This window comes from Oncorhynchus masou, chromosome 19, assembly GCF_036934945.1.
Source record: "Oncorhynchus masou masou isolate Uvic2021 chromosome 19, UVic_Omas_1.1, whole genome shotgun sequence".
Classification (NCBI taxonomy): domain Eukaryota; kingdom Metazoa; phylum Chordata; class Actinopteri; order Salmoniformes; family Salmonidae; genus Oncorhynchus; species Oncorhynchus masou.
Genome location: NC_088230.1, coordinates 17,595,942 through 17,615,889, shown reverse-complemented (window position 1 = coordinate 17,615,889; position 19,948 = coordinate 17,595,942). Strand labels below are relative to the sequence as shown.

The following is a 19,948-nucleotide window of genomic DNA, read 5'->3' as shown; positions in this document are numbered from 1 at the left end:
TCTGGGCGAGTCGTACACCAGCTATGGGGAAGCCCATGAAACCTTAGGAATCATGCCCTGGGAGAACTGATGGAAGCAGATCTGCCTGACATTTGCCACATCTCGGCAGAGCTCCCAGTTTGCACACTGGCTCCCCCCAACGAGACAGCAGATCACTGGACGTAACCCACAACAGCCATAAACGGAACACTCCCATGACACAGACAAGCTGCTATCAGAACTCTCCCATCCCATACTTCCCTAAACTGATCAACACACACCATACAGCCCAGATGCCTAAGAAATGCCTACGTAACAACTCTTGTATTTTATAAAGTGGTCACCCCAAACCTTGCTATTGTTGCTTTGTATACATTGCATATTTTAAATGGTACCATAAACGTTTATGCTTGTCTAGGATTTTACTATTGTATTATTAGGATTGTAAATTGGTGTACAACTTAGTCTATGACTGCGAATTTGCCAATAAAGCCTACTACTGCACAATGTTGTCCTTCCTCAAGTGAATATCCAATATGAACAAAGGGAAAGCTGGAAGAACAGGGGGGACGGGTAGAAGGATGGGAGGCTTACTTGGCCCCTAGGGAGGGTGCAAGAGGCTTGTCTGGACGTTTTGGGGGGAGGACGCCTGGTTTACTCTTGCCTGGCGGGGGGACAGGTTTCTTGGGTGGGACCAGAGGGGCAGTAGGCTTTGACAGTTTTTGATCTGTCTTGTCACCTTCACACACAGAGAGAGACAGAGAGAGAGAGACAGAGAGACGGAATGATCATTGTGATAAAATATTTCACATTGTATGCACAGTACTGTATACATTTCAAGATCATGGAGGTTGCACGAGGTCCTGGTTGTTTTAGGCACATTCATTCTTCATTCTCGGCTGCCAGGACATGTAAGCATCAACTATTCCCAGGGATATTCCACTGAAATATTAAAATAGACAACCCCTAATCTCATTAGGGAAATGCTTCATTCCTGACAGAGAAATAAACAAACAAACAACGCTGTGACAAATTATTCATATGCATAGAGGGCGATAAGATATGCAAAGCAGGAACAAGTGTAAAACAGCAACGTGTTTCTTTTAGCTAATCGAGGCCTAGAGAGAAGGGAAGTGTCACCGTGTCCCTGAAGTCATCCTTTGAACGGGGTTAGTGCCAGGGCGAAGGAAAGCTTTTCAGCCACCCTGAGGACTGCCAGTGACATCACTTCTGTAGTGTACAGTGAATGTGTGTAAGTGCAGCACTTCACGTTAATACCAAAGCGCCTTCGTGCATGAAATGGGCAAATGTGCAAGAAGCCCAGATGTAAGCCAAAAACAGACACATAATCTAGGCTAAAGGACTGCTAATAAAGGCCTGTCACAATGGATTGCTTGGAAGAAAAAACATGCAGTAGCCGTCCGCTCACTGTCACATTGTCCCTCCATTTACCCTGATGACATCATAACGCTACATGCAAATAACACTTTTAACTAGGCAAGTCAGTTAAAAACACATTCTTATTTACAATGACGGCCTACCCCGGCCAAACCCGGATGACGCTGGGCCAATAGTGAGCGGCCCTATGAGACTCAGACTAAAACCCTGGAGCTACGGTAGATATAAAAAGCAAAGGGAATTTTAGGATGAAACTAAAAGAAAACTTACATTAAAAACTCATAAAAAGCTAAACACTTTGGCTAAATGTATATTTTTGTTAATTACCTGACACTTTTATCCAGAGTTAATAAGTAAAAATAAAGTACAGGACATATAAATTAGAAGTGAATTGCTAAATATATACTGAACAAAAATAAACAACATGCTACAATTTCAAAGAGTTTCAGTTCAAATAAGGAAATCAAATCAATTGAAATAAATTCATTAGGCCCTAATCTATGGACTTCACATGACTGGGAATACAGAAATGCATCTGTTGGTCACAGATACTGTACCTTAAAAAAAAAAAAAAAGTAGGGGCTTGGATCAGAAAACCCGTCAGATTCTGGTGTGACCACCATTTGCCTCATGCAGCGCGACACAGCTTCACAGAGTTGATCAGGCTGTTGATTGTGGCCTGTAGAATGTTGTCATACTGCTCTTCAATGGCTGTGCGAAGTTGCTGATATGGGCGGGAAACTGGAACACGTCGATCCAGAGCATTCCAAACATGCTCAATGGGTGACATGTCTGGTAAGTGTCTGGTAAGTGTGCAGGCGAGACATTTTCAGCTTCCAGGAAATGTGTACAGGTCCTTGCGACATTGGGCTGTGCATTATAATGCTGAAATATGAGGTGATGGTGGCAGATTATTGGCACAACAATGGGCCTCAGGATTTCATCACAATATCTCTGTGCATTCAAATTGCCATCGATAAAATGCAATTGTGTTCGTAGCTTATGCCTGCCCATACTATAACCCCACCATGGGGCACGCTGTTCACGTTGACATCAGCAAACCATACATGTGTTCTGCGGTTGTGAGGCCGGTTGGAAGTACTACAGAATTCATTCGCTAAAACACCATTGGAGGCGGCTTATGGTAGAGAAATTAACATTTCATTATCTGGTAACAGCTCTGGTGGACATTCCTGCAGTCAGCATGCCAAATGCACACTCCCTTAAAACTTGAGACATCCATGGAATTATGTTGTGTGACAAAACTGCACATTTTAGAGAGGCCTTTATATTGTCCCCAGCACAAGGTGCACGTGTGTAATGATCATGCTGTTTAAAATCAGCTTCTAGATATGCCACAACTTGGCAAAGAAGAAATGCTCACTAACAGGGATGTAAAACAAGTTTGAATATTGGACTGTGCACTTTTTGTGCATATGGAACATTTTTGGGATATTTTATTTCAGCTCATGAAACATGGGACCAAAATGTTATAGGTTGCGTTCATATTTTTGTTCAGTGTATATTAGGCTTCTGGTTTTCTGGACTCACATAATGTGCCGTTAGCACCGCGGTCCAACACGATTCAAGCCCGTCTCGAGGTTGAGATACATCTGAACACACACAAGCTGATAGTTCCGGAACTAATTCAGTGATATCACCTTAACCCCGTGAGCTATGAAATGTTCCTATTGATGGGAACTTAAACACTGCATGACTTGATTATAACATTAAGTTCATACATTTTATGTAACTTGTATTTGTCACATGCTTCGTAAACAACAGGTGTAGATTAACAGTGACATGCTTACTTAGGGCACATCCCAACAAAGCAGAGAGAAAGAAAATAGAGACCTAATGGAAAAATAATGATACAAGGAATAAATACACAATGAGTAATGATAACTCGGCTAAAAACACAGGGTACCAGTACCGAGTCGATGTGCAGGGGTATGAAGTAATTGGAGGTAGACATGTACAATATTCGGTTGGGATAAAGTGACTAGGCAACAGGATAGATAATAAAGAGTAAGAGCAGCGTGTGAAATGAGTAAAAAAATAAAGGGTAAACAGGGTCAATGCAGATAGTTAACCAATAGCTACTAGAACTAACTGTTAAGCGGTCTTATGGCGTGGGGGTAGAAGCTGTGCATGGTCTTGTTGGTTCCAGACTTTCATTGGCAAAATGAATGTTACTGTGTGAATTTAATTGTCATGTTTGGATTGTTTCAAGAGTTCAGAAAGAGTTGTTGAATGTTGATATGTCTCATTGTACTGCAAGTGCTACGGGTTTAGTGATACAGAGAAATTGTGTTATTCTGTTCGTCGGAAGGCGGATAGTTCAAAGAGGGTTGTGTTCTTACTGTATCATACAGTGTTGAGGTGTGGTGATTAGATTAGAGAATGCGTGTGACCTTTATTGACTTTGTTTGAATGTTTTGCAAAGTGACGTTAGACGATGGGAGATACTGGGATTTGGCACTTTTGGAAGAATAGAAGCTGGGTTTAAACATTGTACATCAGGAGAACGGTTTACCAATGACGCTATGATTGTTTGTATGTCATACAGGTGAAATAGTTTTTTCTTCTTTTTACAGTGAAGATTTCTGGTATATACTTTTTATTTATTGTATTCGTATTGTGTAACTGTAAAACATCGGATTACCTTTAAATGGATACGAACTGTAGTCCTCACATTTGAATAATATTCCTTGAATTATTTGGTGAACTGTCTAAAGGTAAATTTAATTCACAATTTACATAGCATATATGTTTGGTCTCTAACTGCGCATCCCTGAGCTAAGGTTTACTCAATAATTGAATGCGAAGACATCGATTGCAAGATATTAGCTCCTTGTTGTTTAGCCTCTTAATAATTGCAAAACGGTAAACCTAGACACGTGCATCTTATAGTATTCTGAGTGGCGGCGTAAGGCTCGCAACCTTGGCTATACCCACTGGATACGATTATGGGCCTAAAGCAGTCACAGGATAATGGAGTCAGATTGAATATAGTAATAATAAACTACACATCCAAACTAAATGTTTGGATCATTTCCATCCACCTACATAACAGTGACTCATCCAATTAATTGGGGATGCTCTATATCACACTACAGAAATAGTGGGATCTACATCTTATCATGAGGTATTCTAACTCAGGTGAGCAGAAACTCGAGACTTCCTTAACATATGATGGAAGTTTGCTTGCCCACAAAAATGATGGAAGTAATATTGAATCACGATTGATTCACAATTGATTGATTCACCATTGAATTTCGTAAAAGTGTTGCAGAGACGGAGTATACAAAAAGGGCCTGAAAAACAAACACAAACACACACACAAAGGTAAGTCAGAAGACAGGCCTGTGGTGTGTCTTCAGCAGATAGATCCACCTCCTTGTTTCTTATAATAAGTGACTAATTACAGAGACAACTTAATCACCGTGTTAACGGCACACTCACAACAAACACTTTGTCCAACCTTACGTCTGACAATTGTTAACAACCTCTCCAGCCTTCTTACGCAAATCAGTGTTCCCCTTCGCTTCCCCTCTCTCAAATCATAGATTAGGCCCAATCGAGTTGACTTATTTGATTAGTTCCCTGGCATTAGAGTGTGTTAACTGTAAACATGAACATCCCAGAGACGTTGGTCAGGAAGCTGACTGCCTGTTCGTAAAACATGCTGAAAAAGTAGCACATTGCTGTCAAGCAACAGCGTCTCAGTGACACAATTCACATTAAAATACCAGACAATGGGCTGCAGCTGACTGTTCTGAAACCAACAGGGATTATGGCAGGGCGATATGGCCTAAAAATCACATCATGAGTCTTTTCAAAATTATGGGCAATTCACAAAATCTATCTAGATTTTTTTATTAACATTCTCTCTAAATAAGCCCAGTTGCACAATTAAAGGTAACAACAACATTTGTTACAAATTTAACCAGAAATATGCACAATGCACATCCACTAAATGACCAACATCTGGTAGCAGGCAATTTAGAAAACAAGCCCACCTGGTAGTGAGTAACCAGCTAATTGTTATATTTAAAGTCTGCCCACTTGGATCTATTTGCTTTCTAACAATGAATACACCCTCCTGTCAGTCTCCAACAGTTTGAACAACAGTATGTTCACTTTGTTAAGATGTTGAAATCAGCGGCCTACCTGGATAAGGTGCTTATTTCTCAGAATGAGAACAAGTTGCCAATTCCTTACACACACACACACACACACACCTTTATATGCTCATTGTAAATTTATAAAACAGACTACTTCGGAAAGTATTCAGACCCCTTTACTTTTCCCACAGTTTGTTACAACCTTATTCTAAAATGGATTAAATAAAATACAGATCCTCAGCAATCTACACAAAATACCCCATAATGTCAAAGTGAAAACAGATTAGGAAATTTCTGCAAATGTAATAAAAATAAATAAATTGAAATGCCTTATTTACATAAGTATTCAGATCCTTTGCTATGAGACACGAAACGCAGCTCAGATGCATCCTGTTTCCATTGATCATCCTTGATGTTTCTCCAACTTTATTGGAGTCCACCTGTGGTAAATTCAATTGATTGGACAAAAGACACCTAAAGACTCTCAGACCATGAGAAACAAGATTCTCTGGTCAGATGAAAGCTAGATAGAAATCTTTGGCCTGAATGCCAAGCGTCACACCTGGAGGAAACCTGGCACCATCCATACTGTGAAGCATGGCGGTGGCAGCATCATGCTGTGGGGATGGTTTTCAAAGGCAGGGACTGGGAGACTAGTCAGGATTGAGGAAAAGATGAACAGAGCAAAGTATAGAGCGATCCTTGATGAAAACCTGCTCCAGAGTTCTCAGGACCTCAGACTGGGGCGAAGGTTCACCTACCGACAGGACAACGACCCTAATCACACAGCCAAGACAATGTAGGAGTGGCTTCGGGACAAGTCTCTGAATGTCCTTGAGTGGCCCAGCCAGAGCACAGACTTGAACACAATCGAACATCTCTGGAGACCTCAAAATAACTCTGCAGCGACGCTCCCTATCTAACCTGACAGAAGTTGACAGGATCTGCAGAGAATGGGAGAAACCCAAATACAGGTGCCAAGCTTGTAGCATCATACCAAAGAAGACTCGACGCTGTAATTGCTGCCAAAGGTGCTTCAACAAAGTACTAAGTAAAGGGTCTGAATATTTCAGTTAAATTAGCAAAAACACATTTTGCTTTATCATTATGGGGGTATTGTGTGTAGATTGATGAGGATTATTTTAAAAAATTTACAAGGCTGTAACGTAACAAAATGTGTAAAAAGTCAAGGGGTCTGAATACTTTCCAAAGGCACTGTAAGACAGTGGATAAAATGCTGCTAGCGGTATGTGGTACCGCTATGCTGTGCACGACAGAAACTGAGCAAACATTTTCGACAATCTTATTCATTGATACTCTTGTCTTAGTAGGGTCTGCTCTGTTTCACATTTTGGGAGTCGATACATAAAAAGGGTATCATCACAAAAGGTTAAGTTCTCCTCTATCACAGAAAAAACAATGTCTCAATGCGTTTCGTTGTCCATACGACCGATTATGTTGGACCAAACCTCAAATGTAAATAGCAAGTTGAAGTTGCTTGTTGTCAGAGAGGAAGACGATCTTTCGTCTTTGTTGCGAGTGGCAGGGGGTGGGGCTCGATGTCTGTGTCTGAGTGGGAAGGTGCGCAGTGCACACAGCACAGAAGGAGCGAAGGAGACAGGACCACAAAGACAAACAATAATAAAAATGGAAAGATAGGCATTTGGAACACCGCACTTGTTTTAGTGCGGTGTGTATATATATATATTATATATATATATACCGCACTTGTTTTAGTGCGGTGTATATATATATATGCACTACGCTCCCACGCACACACCTCCAAAGAGATGCATAATGTCTCCTATCATAGAATTTCTATAGGATCAATTATTAAAACCATCTATATTATATGTGAAGTAGAGGCCAAAGTGCTCTCAAATTTCTGATTGCAATTCACTGTACATCTGATTGTCCAATAACTGTGTAAACCACATCTTAATAAAGAGACAGCTGAAGAGGACACGAGTGTTGTTTTTATCCAAGACGACACAACATGTGAAATGAAAAGATGAGACTGTTCACCTCTAATAGCCTGTGGTAGGATATGCTATGGTCAGGTAGGCATAGCAGGACTGGTGCAGCTGCTGCTCACTGACTAAGTGAGGGGACCAAAAGGATATTTGCATCATCATTTCCCTACAAGTGGATCAACTGTCAACACAAACACTACAAGGATGTGAATCCCTGTGTTTCTCTTGATCTGTATGACAGGTGTCTGTCTTGAGTCTAGACCCTTGGGATCAGCTTTCGTGAGCATATACAGTTAGTTAGTCATGAAGTTATTCATGTGATTTTAAGAGGGGCCCAAACACAAAGGCAAATGTCAAAATTACAGCTTACATCTTCCGGGTGCAAATGCTCAAGCCAGAGCAAACTCTTCATTGGTGTGAGACTTAAGACTAATTTATACTATACGGAGACTAAAGGTTCGGAACATAGCAGTGTCGCAATGTCGCTTTTTCGTAACTACACACACAACCACACCAGGGCCAGGTTGTGTAGTAACACTAATATAAAAATGGATGTGATATCTGAGAGAACGTGACCGGTGTGAGCCTGTTGACCTCATCTGGAGAGCCACGTCCCTTGGAGCTGATTGGAAGGTGGGAAGTGTTGGTAGCACCCAGAGAGGAGAGGGGAAAGGTTTCTCATCCCTTAATGGGAAAGGGCAGGTAGGTGGAAGGATGGGGAAGAGGGCAAACTTTACCTCGGTCCTCAGGATGCGGATGCAGGGGCTTCTTGTCAGCCAACGGGACCTCGGGTTTGCGAGCTGAAAAGTGAAACATGTTCCTGTTGGTTAGTAACGTCCCCTTCTCTTTACAATCGCTCTACGAGTCTATGAGGACAGCCACTCGTACACAGAGCAAACTGTACAGACATTCTGCAAGCAGGAGGAGGATGTGAGATACTCAAGTGTTTCCTGTGCAGACTAAAAGGGAGAGTACAGAAATCTTTGCAGTGCTCTGCAAGCACCTGAAACTTCAGATGTTTCCTAGATAGGAGGCGTTCTTGCAATAAGTATTTAACACCATTTGGAAAAATTAACCTAAAAGAAGAGAACACTCAGATTTTTTCCAATCAACACAGGGACACATCAATGACGTCGCTCTCGCTGCTGGTAATTCTTTGATCCACCTCTAAGCAGACGACACCATTCTGTATACCGCTGGCCCTTCTTTGGACACGGTGTTAACTAACCTCCAGATGAGCTTCTATGCCATACAACTCTCCTTCCGTGGCATCAGACTCCTCTTAAATGCAAGTAAAATTAAATGCATGATCTTCAACCGTTGCTGCCTGCACCTGCCCACCCACCCATCCAGCATCACTACTCTGGACAGTTCTAACTTAAAATATGTGGACAACTGCAAATACCTGTGTCTGGTTAGACTGTAAACTCTCCTTCCAGAGTCACATTAAAATATCTCCAATCCACTAATTAAATCTAGGAATGGCTTCCTATTTCACAACAAAGCATCCTTCACTCATGCTGCCAAACATACCCTCGTAAAAATGACCATCCTACCGATCCTAGACTTCGGCGATGTCATTTACCAAATAGCCTCCAACACTCTACTCAACAAATTGGATGCAGTCTATCACAGTGCCATCCGTTTTGTCACCAAAGCCCCATATACTACCCACCACTGCGACCTGTATGCTCTCGTTGGCTGGCCCTCGTTTCATATTCGTCGCCAAACCCACTGGCTCCAGGTCATCTACAAGTCTCTGCTAGGTAAAGCCCAGCTCACTGGTCACCATAGCAACATCCACTTGTAGCATGCGCTCCAGCAGGTATATCTCAATGGTCACCCCCAAAGTCAATTCTTCCTTTGGCCGTCTCTCCTTCCAGTTCTCTGCTGCCAATGACTGGAACGAACTGCAAAAATCTCTGAAGCTGGAGACTCTTACCTCACTAACTAGCTTTAAGCACCAACTGTAAGAGCAGCTCACAGATCACCGCACCAGTACATAGCCCATCTGTAAATAGCCCATCCAACTACCTCATCCCCCATACCGTTATTTCTTTAGCTCCTTTGCACCCCAGTATCTCTACTTGCACACTCATCTTCTGCACATCTATCACTCCAGTGTTTAATTGCTATATTGTAATTACTTCACCACCATGGCCTATTTACCTTACCTCTCTTATCCTACCTCATTTGCACATGCTGTATATAGATTTTTCTACTGTATTATTGATTGTATGTTTGTTTATTCTTTGTGTAACTCTGTGTTGTTGTATGTGTCGAACTGCTTTGCTTTATCTTGGCCAGGTCGCAGTTGCAAATGAGAACTTGTTCTCAACTAGCCTACCTGGTTAAACAAAAAAATTAAATTAAAATAAAGACAGATATCTAGGTGAAAGGTGCTTGATAGAATAGCCAAGTCAATCTACACACAATACTTCATAATGACAAAGCAAAAACAGGTTGAGAAATGTTTGTTAATTTATAATTTAGGCAGCGATTACAGCATTGAATCTTCTTGGGTATGACACTACAAGCCTGGCACACCTGTATTTGTGAAGTTTCTCCCATTCTTCTCTGCAGATCCTGTCAAGATCTGCCATGTTGGATGGGCAGCTATTTTGAGGTCTCTCCGGAGATGTTCGATTGGGTTCAAGTCCAGGCTATGGCTGGGCCACTCAAGGACATTCAGAGACTTGTCCCAAAGCCACTCCTGCATTGTCTTGGCTGTGTGCTTAGGGTTGTTGTCCTGTTGGAAGGTGAACCATCGCCCCAGTCTGAGGTCCTGAGAACTCTGGAGCAGGTTTTCATCAAGGATCTTTGTACTTTGCTCCGTTCATCTTTGTCTCGATCCTGGCCAGTCTCCCAGTCCCTGCAGTTGAAAAACATCCCCACAGCATGATGCTGCCACCACCATGCTTCACCGTAGGGATGGTGCCAGGTTTCCTCCAGATGTGACGCTTAGAATTCAGGTCAAAGAGATCAATCTTGGTTTCATCAGACCAGAGATTCTTGTTTCTCATGGTCTGAAAGTCTTTAGGTGCCTTTCGGCAAACCCCAAGGGGGCTGTCATGTGCCTTTTACTGAGGATGGCTTCCGTCTGGCCACTACCATAAAGGCCTGACTGGAGGAGTGCTGCAGAGATGGTTGTCCATCTGGAAGGTTCTCCCATCTCCACAGAGGAACTCTGTCAGAGTGACCATCAGGTTCTTGGTCACCTCCGTGACCAAGGCCCTTCTCCCCCGATTGCTCTAGGATGAGTTTTGGTGGTTCCAAACATCTTCCACGTAAGAATGATGGAAGACACTGTGTTCTTGGGGACCTTCAATGCTGCAGAAATGTTCTGTTTTTAACCCATCCCCAGATCTGTGCCTCGACACAATCCTGTCTCGGAGTTCTACGGACAATTCCTTCGACCTCACATCTTGGTTTTTGCTCTGACATGCACTGTCAACTGTGGGACCTTATATAGACAGGTGTGCCCCTTTCCAAATAATGTCCAATGAATTGAATTTACCACAGGTGGACTCCAATCAAGTTGCAGAAACATCTCAAGGATGATCAATGGAAACAGGATGCACCAGAGCTCAATTTCAAGTCTAATAGCAAAGGAGCTGAATACTTATGTAAATAAGGCATTTGTTTTTTATTTTCAAAAAAACAGCAAACATTTCTAAAAACCTGTTTTTACTTTATCATTATGGGGTAGTGTGTAGATTGCTGAGGATTTGTTTCTATTTAATCAATTTAAGAATAAGGCTGTAACTTAACAAAATGTGGAAAAAGTCAAGTGGTATGAATACTTTAAAGGCACTGTATCATGTCAACCAACAACTGTAAATGATCAATTTTCTGTGACATGGTTAAAAAAAAAAATTAATTGAACCATTTTCATAGTTCCTTAATCATGATGATTAATTTGTGCGTACCCCTTTAAGAGCATCCCATGATCAGTAGAAGGAAAAAAATGAAGGCCCCATGAAATGGGTCTTCACTTTTGAATGGTTTGGGCTAGAGACAAGTAGTTTTCAGCATTGTAATAGTGCAACCACAGACACAAAGCAATGCTCCGTTTGTTTCTATGGCAGAGGCTAGAGCTAAGCCTAAATCAGACTTGCCTGCGCCAATGGTTCTCAGAGAGTAAGTAAAATGATCAAATAACTTGGCCTGTGATGCGCACCCCTTTAATTAAAGACGCACCCCTTTTCAATTTGAATTTAAAATGACCCAAATCTAAGTGCCTGTAGCTCAGGACATGCATATTAATGATTTAAATTTGAAAGGAAACACTTTGAAGTCTGTGGAAATGTGAATTTAATGTAGGAGTAGTATCTGTATCTGGTAAAAGATGTGTTTTGTTGTACCATCATAATTGAAATGCAAGAGAAAGGCCATAATGAATTATTCTAGCATAGGCACAATTAAGACTCTGGCCACTAGATGGCAGCAGTGTATGTGCAACGGTTTAGACAGATCCAATGAACTATTGCATAACTATTCAAAATGTTGTATTAAGACTTCCCAAATGTGCCTAATAGGTTTATTCATACATTTTAAAGTTCATAATTGTGCCCTCTCCTCAAACAATAGCATGGTATTCTTTCACTGTAGTAGCTACTGTAAATTGGACAGTACAGTTAGATTAACAAGAATTTAAGCTTTCTGCCTATGTCAGATACGTCTATGTCCTGGGATTTTGTTTCTTACAAGCTCATGCTAATCACATTAGCCGTTAGCTCAACCGTCCTGAGGTCGGGACACCGATCCTGTATTAACTATACAAATTTTACATCAGCATGAGCGCACCGGACTTGAAACAACGACACAGATGTTACCATGCTCCCAAATCAAAATTCCATGTTAATTCCACAGGTCATGTTTTTTTTTTAAGTGCGTGTTAAATTTGTTAAAATCAAGATTAGGAAAAGTTTTGCGGCACACCTGATTGAAAACCACCGCTCTAGAGATGTAGATCTATGGCAAAGTTAAGACCTCCGGGTATAGTGGGTTTTATCGCATTAACAGCCAGGATGAGGGCCCTAGAAGTCTGCTACATGAGACTACAGTGGGCCATTAGACAGGAGTCAAAGGCTCCTAAATATCTACATGCGTCATGTCTCTGTTCGCCTTAGTAGACAATCAAGGATTCAGATCTGGTCTGAATTTACAATATGGTACAAAACAAAAGTTGGGGAATTCATAGATGTTTATTTTCCCTGAATCCCAAACCCCTCGGGGTCAAAGTGCAACACAGCCCTCTCAGTTCAAGGCAGGAAGTGCATTAATTTATAACGTGACAATTTAGCCCCCCCACTCCCAGAGCTTCACAGCTATCGCCGTCACCACTTCTGAGAAAATCTTTCCAATCTATAAATCATTTTGAGCAAGCGAGTAAGCGATTAGAACACGCCAACTCTCCATCGCATTCTTTCTGGCCATTACCCCCAAGACCGGCTGCCTTGTCAACCAAACCGATGGAGACGTGAACGACTAATTACAATCATGATCACCTCTGGAGCATTCATAACTAGAGATTATGATATTAGGTGACAGGGTGCACCGATAGACAAGCAGAGGCACATGTTTGTGTTCTTCTGCCCATATTGATTGATAATGTACTAACACTCGGCAAGAGATGACACGAGTGGGGAAGTTTGAAAACGTAGTGAAGAGTCGCATGCAAAACCACAGGTTCCCGCTTCTTGGAAACAAACACTGAGACAAGAAGTGCCTGCCTCTCTGTTAATTGATAGTGATCTACTTTTACCAAGGGCGCAACTTTGTTTAAGAAGTGGGGGGGGGGCATTATTATTATTTTTAATCCAGTCGGATAAACACTCCAAACTGCTTACCCGACCGCTTGGAGGTGCCTGCATGGTTCTAAAGCACACCCGTACCTCGTTGTGTGTCACGTTCCAATTATAAAAACTGGGGGGGGCAAAAATGCCATTACAGAATGTGATACAGACATGTCGCCCCCCCAGTTCCCAGTGAAAGTTACGCCCCTGACTTTTACAATCGTTGACATGATCATCTAAAAAGGAGGTTGACGACAGTCACACGTTCATTATAAGCAGGCCTTACCTATGCTTTTTGATGGTGGGGGTGGCTTCTTGGGTCTCTGAAAAACAGAAAGTAGGTCAACGTGACATAGAGGACTTCTCATTCAGCTACAGTAGCACTCGTTAGTTTACATATCATCAGACTCCCAGCAGATGCACCATGATGGCCGACAAGCAGAGAGTGAAAGAGCACTTTAATGCTCCACTGTATTCGGTTTAACATTCAGGGAATATGTTCAAAATGACAGTACGTAGTGAGGTAACAAGTCAAGCCTCTTTCTAAAGAAAAGCAACCCAAAATACCTGGAGTTGCACAAGCTAACAAGTCATAATGCGCTGACAGGACAATAATAAGGACAGCCAATAGACTTAAGCATAGAGAACATTTTTTTTTATTAAGACGTGGGAGAGTCTCTCTGCATCTAGCTACTTGAATAGGCGCTATGGCAACAAAGAAAGGTGCCCTGGGTTTAACGGTTTGTTCAAGGGGACGATGTGTTCATGTTTTTTCAGTGACCCAACTACGTCTTTACTTTGGCTCAGGTGCATCACGTTTAACAAAGAAGAATGTCAGGGTCGGTTCAATCATTGTTGGTTCTTGTTCATCATCAGTTTCTTAAAAATTCTTCCTAATTCATGTTATTCCTTTCTGCCTGGCTTCTGTAATACATACGAACATGTTTCGACTTGATTCTTACCGGATCCAGCTCCAATTTAAAACAATATATCAATCGAAACACAAGGCTTCAAGTGCCACAGATGCAGATAACGCTGCAGCTGTTCCATGTAGTCAGCCTGAGCAACGCACTGTGCCGAATCACTGATCTACAAATCAACTAACACTTTGATCCTGAGTTAGAAAGAATCAGGCCCATCAGTGTGTGAGAGTACGGAGGGCTGAGGAGTGACACCAGGCCTCTAATGCTGCTGAGGCAAGAGCATCAGTCAGAAGAGAAGCACGTGCTCCAAATGAAAATAACAAGCACTTATTTTCCGTTCTACAATGATCTTAAAGTCGAGATCTGTGAAGGTTGAAACAACGCCACTTGGTCTCCCCAGGCTCACGCATTTATTGTTTTTCTTTTCTTTTTGAAAAGGAGATGAGTGTCCAGCCAAGAATAATCAAATAATCATAGCACATCCTCTGCTGTTCTATTTGCTCTGCTTTGTTGTTTGATGACAACTTCCATGGCAACTGTCCTTATTAAGGATATATCTGAGAATGAATTGCAGCCAAACTGTGGTAGCTACCACCAGTATCTAATCTGAGAGCTATAATTGATGTGTTTTACATGCTGTGGTCACGAGGGCCCGGCGCATGAAGAATCACAGGGTGTGTGGGACTTTACATTTTCTATACATTAAAAAAAGTGTGTGAAACTGGGAAAATATTTAAATAATACAAACAATCTTCACTCTACTCTATCAACAGCATCAATGGGGTGTTAAAATCTCAGTCGTTAGGTTAAAAGCACAATATTACATTGAGTAATATTACATTACATATTACATTGAGTAACATTTTTTGCTAGGTAGTTGATGTTAGCTAGCGCTAGACGTCTGTACATGCAAAATAAATAAATACAAAAAATAATAAAATTGCTGCAATTATAATGTCAAGGCAATTCCTAATTGATAATACGATTGATACAGCCAGTCACGAAGACAATTTCAAACTGAAATATTAGACTGCAACATTTCAGTTTGATATTGAGATTGCCAGCTTCGCAAAGATGCATATTTTAATAGGATGCATCTTGTAACAATCCAAAAACTGGGACCTCTTTATAACATGCTCACAATAACAACCTAGAAATAAAGATGAAGAAAAAAAGAGAGAAGGGAAGTGAAAGTGAGAGAGACTGGCCTGACCGCCTCTCTTAATGGAGAATTGTTCATGTCTGCCCTCTACTGAGCATCTAGCAGAACCGAGAACATAAAGGGCAACAGTGAGATCCATTATGGCGCAAGAACTTCCTAATGATCTGGGCCAGAAGGCTGTTCACCACCACTGCTGCTTGACCTCCATATGGTGAGGCAGAGCACTATGGTCTCTCCACCGGGCCGTGACACAACAACAGCAGCCACTGTGTGGGCAGGGGAGGCAACAGAGTTAATAAACAGTGACATTGAAGTTCAAGTACCAGGAACTTTACTTACAATTAAAGGAGTATTTTAGTCTGCTCTTAAAAGAACTTCCCTGAAATTCAACCTTAACATATTAAAATAATTGAGCTGGAGGATACTTTTTTTGAAGGCAAAGACTCACAAAAGTGATATTTTGCACTTCTCTTTAAACAGAACAGCGGCGAGGGGGCTTAGCTAGAGACGAGATCAACACTGAGAGCTCCGTAACTAGAACGCGTAGAAATATCTAGAGAAAGCATCATTTCCCGTCTAAAGTGTATGATGACTTATAGGAGACTCCTGACAGAGACCCCAATCTGATCAGTCAACAGAACATTCCCAGGCTACCACTCTCATTAGACTTGCTCTCCATATCAAGGGAAGAGTCCCACATGATTTCCGTGAGCATACACCAACACCATGTACTCTAACACAAGCATGTGGAAAGCCCAGCCTACCTCTTCTGCTTCCTGCTTGGGAGACAGTTTGACTGATCCTCTTGATGTGGGAGCCGGCTGCAAAATAAAAGGGAAATAGTTTAAGTTTTAATAATGAAACATGTATGATCATTACACAAATGACTGACTTTACACATAGGCTATCTAGGGATAAGACCACTAGGGAACACATATACTGTATGTGATCTGGAGTTCACTATTTCTTTCATCATACCTCTTTGTCTGCGTCTGACATCACAGCCACAAAGTTGTCAGGAAAAACTCCCTCTTTCCCTCCGATCTCCCCTCTCCACCACCCCGGCTCCCCTGTGTCCTGAAACATAACAACTTTACTGGTCAAGCATTTTTCAAACATTACCACGAAAAGGCTAGGATAAAATAACATAGCAAAGACTCCAAAAGTTTCCAAATATCTGCATCAGGCCATTTGGTAATCAAAACAAAATCTCTGAATAAACAATTATGTATTTGATTCAATATCATCAAATTCAAAATCAGCTTCAAAACTGATAAAAGGCATCTGTGGAGATTCCCACAACCTCACTTCATGTTAGACATCACATGTAAGTCTGCTTAATGGACACTAGATGGCACTTAAACATGATTAATCCAGAGGAAACGTGATCTGTCATAATGTGTCTGCCTTAAATAACAAAACATGACTCAAGAGCCACCTCTTAACGGTAACTCAACCTCTCCATATGGCCAAGCACTGTCTTGGTCACGTTCCCAGTCATGGCACTCATGCTCTTCTTCAGGGTGTAAAATTCAACAGGGACCCAAGTCCCAAGTCTCTGGCCAATGTCAAGGGAACTAACTGCAATAGATCACTTATTTGCTACGGTGACAGCTTCCTACCATCACGCTGCTTCCAAAACACAGCAGGGTGCTCGATGGTGATCAGGCTCATGTTTAGAGGCCCTTGTAAAATTAAAGATGTACTACCTGAACTGGTCCAATAAGATGATCACTAGTTTTCTGTTACAAAATGTTGCTGTGCCTACAGCAAACTACCCAAGTCTACCTAATCAGAATAATTAGGACTACATACTCAAATGTTAAGGCTTAAGGACAACAAAGTCAAGGTATTGGAGTGGCCATCACAAAGCCCTGGCCTCAATCCTATAGAACATTTGTGGGCAGAACTGAAAAGGCATGTGCGAGCAAGGAGGCCTACAAACCTGACTCAGTTACACCAGCTCTGTCAGGAGGAATGGGCCAAAATTCTTCCCACTTATTGTGGGAAGCTACCCAAAACGTTTGACCCAAGTTAAACAATTTAAAAGGTAATGCTACCAAATGCAAATTGAGTGTATGTAAACTTCTGACCCATTGGGAATGTGATGAAAGAAATAAAAGCTGAAATAAATCACTACTATTACTCTGACATTCTTAAAATAAAATGGTGATCCTAACTGACCTAAGACAGGCTCTTTACTATGATTAAATGTCAGGAATTGTGAAAAACTGAGTTTAAATGTATTTGGCTAAGGTGTATGTAAACTTCCGACTTCAACTGTACATCACTAGGGAAGAATAGACAAGCAGGGCTGGAAAATGTGCAGTAAGGTGGATGAGGACAATCAGTACCACTATACCTGGGTCCGGTCCGGGAAGTGAGATGAACACACTGAGGAGCACGGACTGGGATGGACCATGTTGACCAGGATCAAATAGATAACTCACTGTGTTTATATGTGTTATAGCTATACGCAAACAGGCACATTTTCCAGGTGTATAGTGTAAACATGTGGCTGGGAACAGGCCTACACATCCTCTAGTAAACTCTCTCCCTTACAAGTGGGACAGTTAAGTAGACTGTTTTACAACCTGTTTGGAGTAGTAGCAGCTTTAAGCTTTTCAACAGAGTATTGGCTGGGCCACAGGCCAGCAGCTGGTGCTGGTCCGGGTGGCTTTACTTACCTTACTCAAAATCTGTATGACGTCACCCTCTTTCAGTGTCAGCTCATCTTGGTTTGTGGCTTCAAACGCAAATGTGGCCTTGCAGTATTCTTTTACTGGGGGGGGAGAGGAACAATACTGTTCTTGAGAAATGCAGTCATTCACCAACAAAACCGACAGAATAAACAAACACATCCAATAAGAGTCAAGTTCTCCCGAGTGGCGCAGCGGTCTAAGGCACTGCATCTCAGTGCAAGAGGAGTCACTGTAGTCCCTGGTTCAAATCCAGGCAGCATCACATTCAGCCGTGATTGGGAGTCCCATAGGGCGGCGCACAATTGGCCCAGCGTCGTCCGGGGTAGGCCATCATTGTAAATAAGAATTTGTTCTTAACCGGCTTGTCTAGTCAAATAAAGGTTAAATAAATCAAATAAAAATTAAAAGTGATGGATGTGTTAAGTTTATTCCTAGTGATACCGTTACGATTGGCTAAACCTACCATTTGGCTTTAAAAGTTGAACACTTAGGAAGCACAACATCCCACACCACATGACAATATATCCCACTTGAACCTCAATGTAAGAACAACATTTTACAATCGCAATTAACCATAAATGTTGTGCTATGATTATCAAGTGTTGGACAATGGTCCTTACGGGCATGACAAAACACACGCATTACGGGCATGACAAAACACACCTATTGTACTCTCTGAGAACATAACACGAGATGACAGTTTGTGTTTAAGTCACTTCTAATCATACACACTGGGACCTTTACCCTCCCCCTTACCTTTTGCTTTGCTGTCCCCCTCTGCTTTCTGTGAGTCTGTCACGTTGGAATGGGCGGGCTTTGCGGCAGATGGTAATAATGGGATTGGCTAAAATGAAGCAAACCACAGATGGATTTACCGACATGATTGGATGCACAGTACAATGCTCAGAAGGTCCCCACCAATGAGAGACCAGGCATGCCTGACCGGAATGAACACTGAGCACAGGGTCATCAGCGGACTCACCGATTGGTCAACAGACAGTGTGTTAGTCAGCGTGCAGGTCAGTGTTTGTGAAGAGTATGCCAGTCTGCTACAGAGTATGTCATATGGGGATATGACTTAAGCGAAAACGTAGACCAACATCAGGAAGCCTTTGTTAGTTACTGAGTGAGCAGACAGATAAGTGGTAGTCAGGCAGGCCTACGCTTATTCGGTGTTTTGTGTCAGCTAAGGTGAATGTCCTCTAGATTATGAGTAACAGGCTGTTGAGTCACGAGGAGAGAGCGAGAGCGAAAGAGAGCGAAAAAGAGAGCGAGCGCGAGCGAAAGAGAGCGAAAAAGAGAGCGAGCGCGAGCGAAAGAGCAAAAAAAGAGAGCGCGAGCAAAAAATAAATATTGCCCTCAGATACGAGGCGAGGAAACTAGGTCAGTCAGAGCGAGCGAGCGAAAGAGCAAAGAGCGAGCAAAAGAGCATCAAGAGGAGAGAGCGAGCAAAAGAGCATCAAGAGCAGAGAGAGAGAGCGAGCGAGCGAAAGAGCAGAGAGAGAGAGCGAGCAAAAGAGCAGAGCGAAAGAGCGAGCGAGCGAGCGAAAGAGCGAGCGAGAGAGCGAAAGAGCGAGCGAGCGATAGAGCAGAGAGCGAGCGAGCGAGCGAAAAGAGCAGAGGGCGAGCGAGCGAAAGAGCAGAGGGCGAGCGAGCAGAGGGCGAGCGAGAGAGAGAGCAGAGGGCGAACGAGCGAGAGAGCAGAGGGCGAGAGAGCAGAGCGAGAGAGCAGAGGAGCAGAGGCGAGCGAGAGAGCAGAGGGCGAGCGAGCGAGAGAGCAGAGGGCGAGCGAGCGAGAGAGCAGAGGGCGAGCGAGCGAGAGAGCAGAGGGCGAGCGAGAGAGAGAGCAGAGGGCGAGCGAGAGAGAGAGCAGAGGGCGAGCGAGA

General features: G+C 42.5%; 1 protein-coding gene across 3 annotated transcripts in view; it reads right to left on the bottom strand.

Moving 5' to 3' along the window:
- The window catches only part of cd2ap (CD2-associated protein), a 78,223-nt gene that overhangs the window by 14,934 nt on the left and 43,341 nt on the right, over positions 1–19,948 (bottom strand). For 2 of the 3 annotated variants that reach the window (XM_064925150.1, XM_064925151.1), the window contains exons 7-13: positions 18,819–18,906; positions 18,048–18,142; positions 16,339–16,437; positions 16,125–16,181; positions 13,562–13,598; positions 8,215–8,277; positions 574–718 (exon numbers count right to left, since the gene is read on the bottom strand). In XM_064925150.1, coding sequence (XP_064781222.1) covers positions 574–718; positions 8,215–8,277; positions 13,562–13,598; positions 16,125–16,181; positions 16,339–16,437; positions 18,048–18,142; positions 18,819–18,906 — 584 coding nt within the window. The remainder of the gene's footprint in view (positions 1–573; positions 719–8,214; positions 8,278–13,561; positions 13,599–16,124; positions 16,182–16,338; positions 16,438–18,047; positions 18,143–18,818; positions 18,907–19,948) is intronic. The other variant, XM_064925152.1, reaches the window with a different exon arrangement.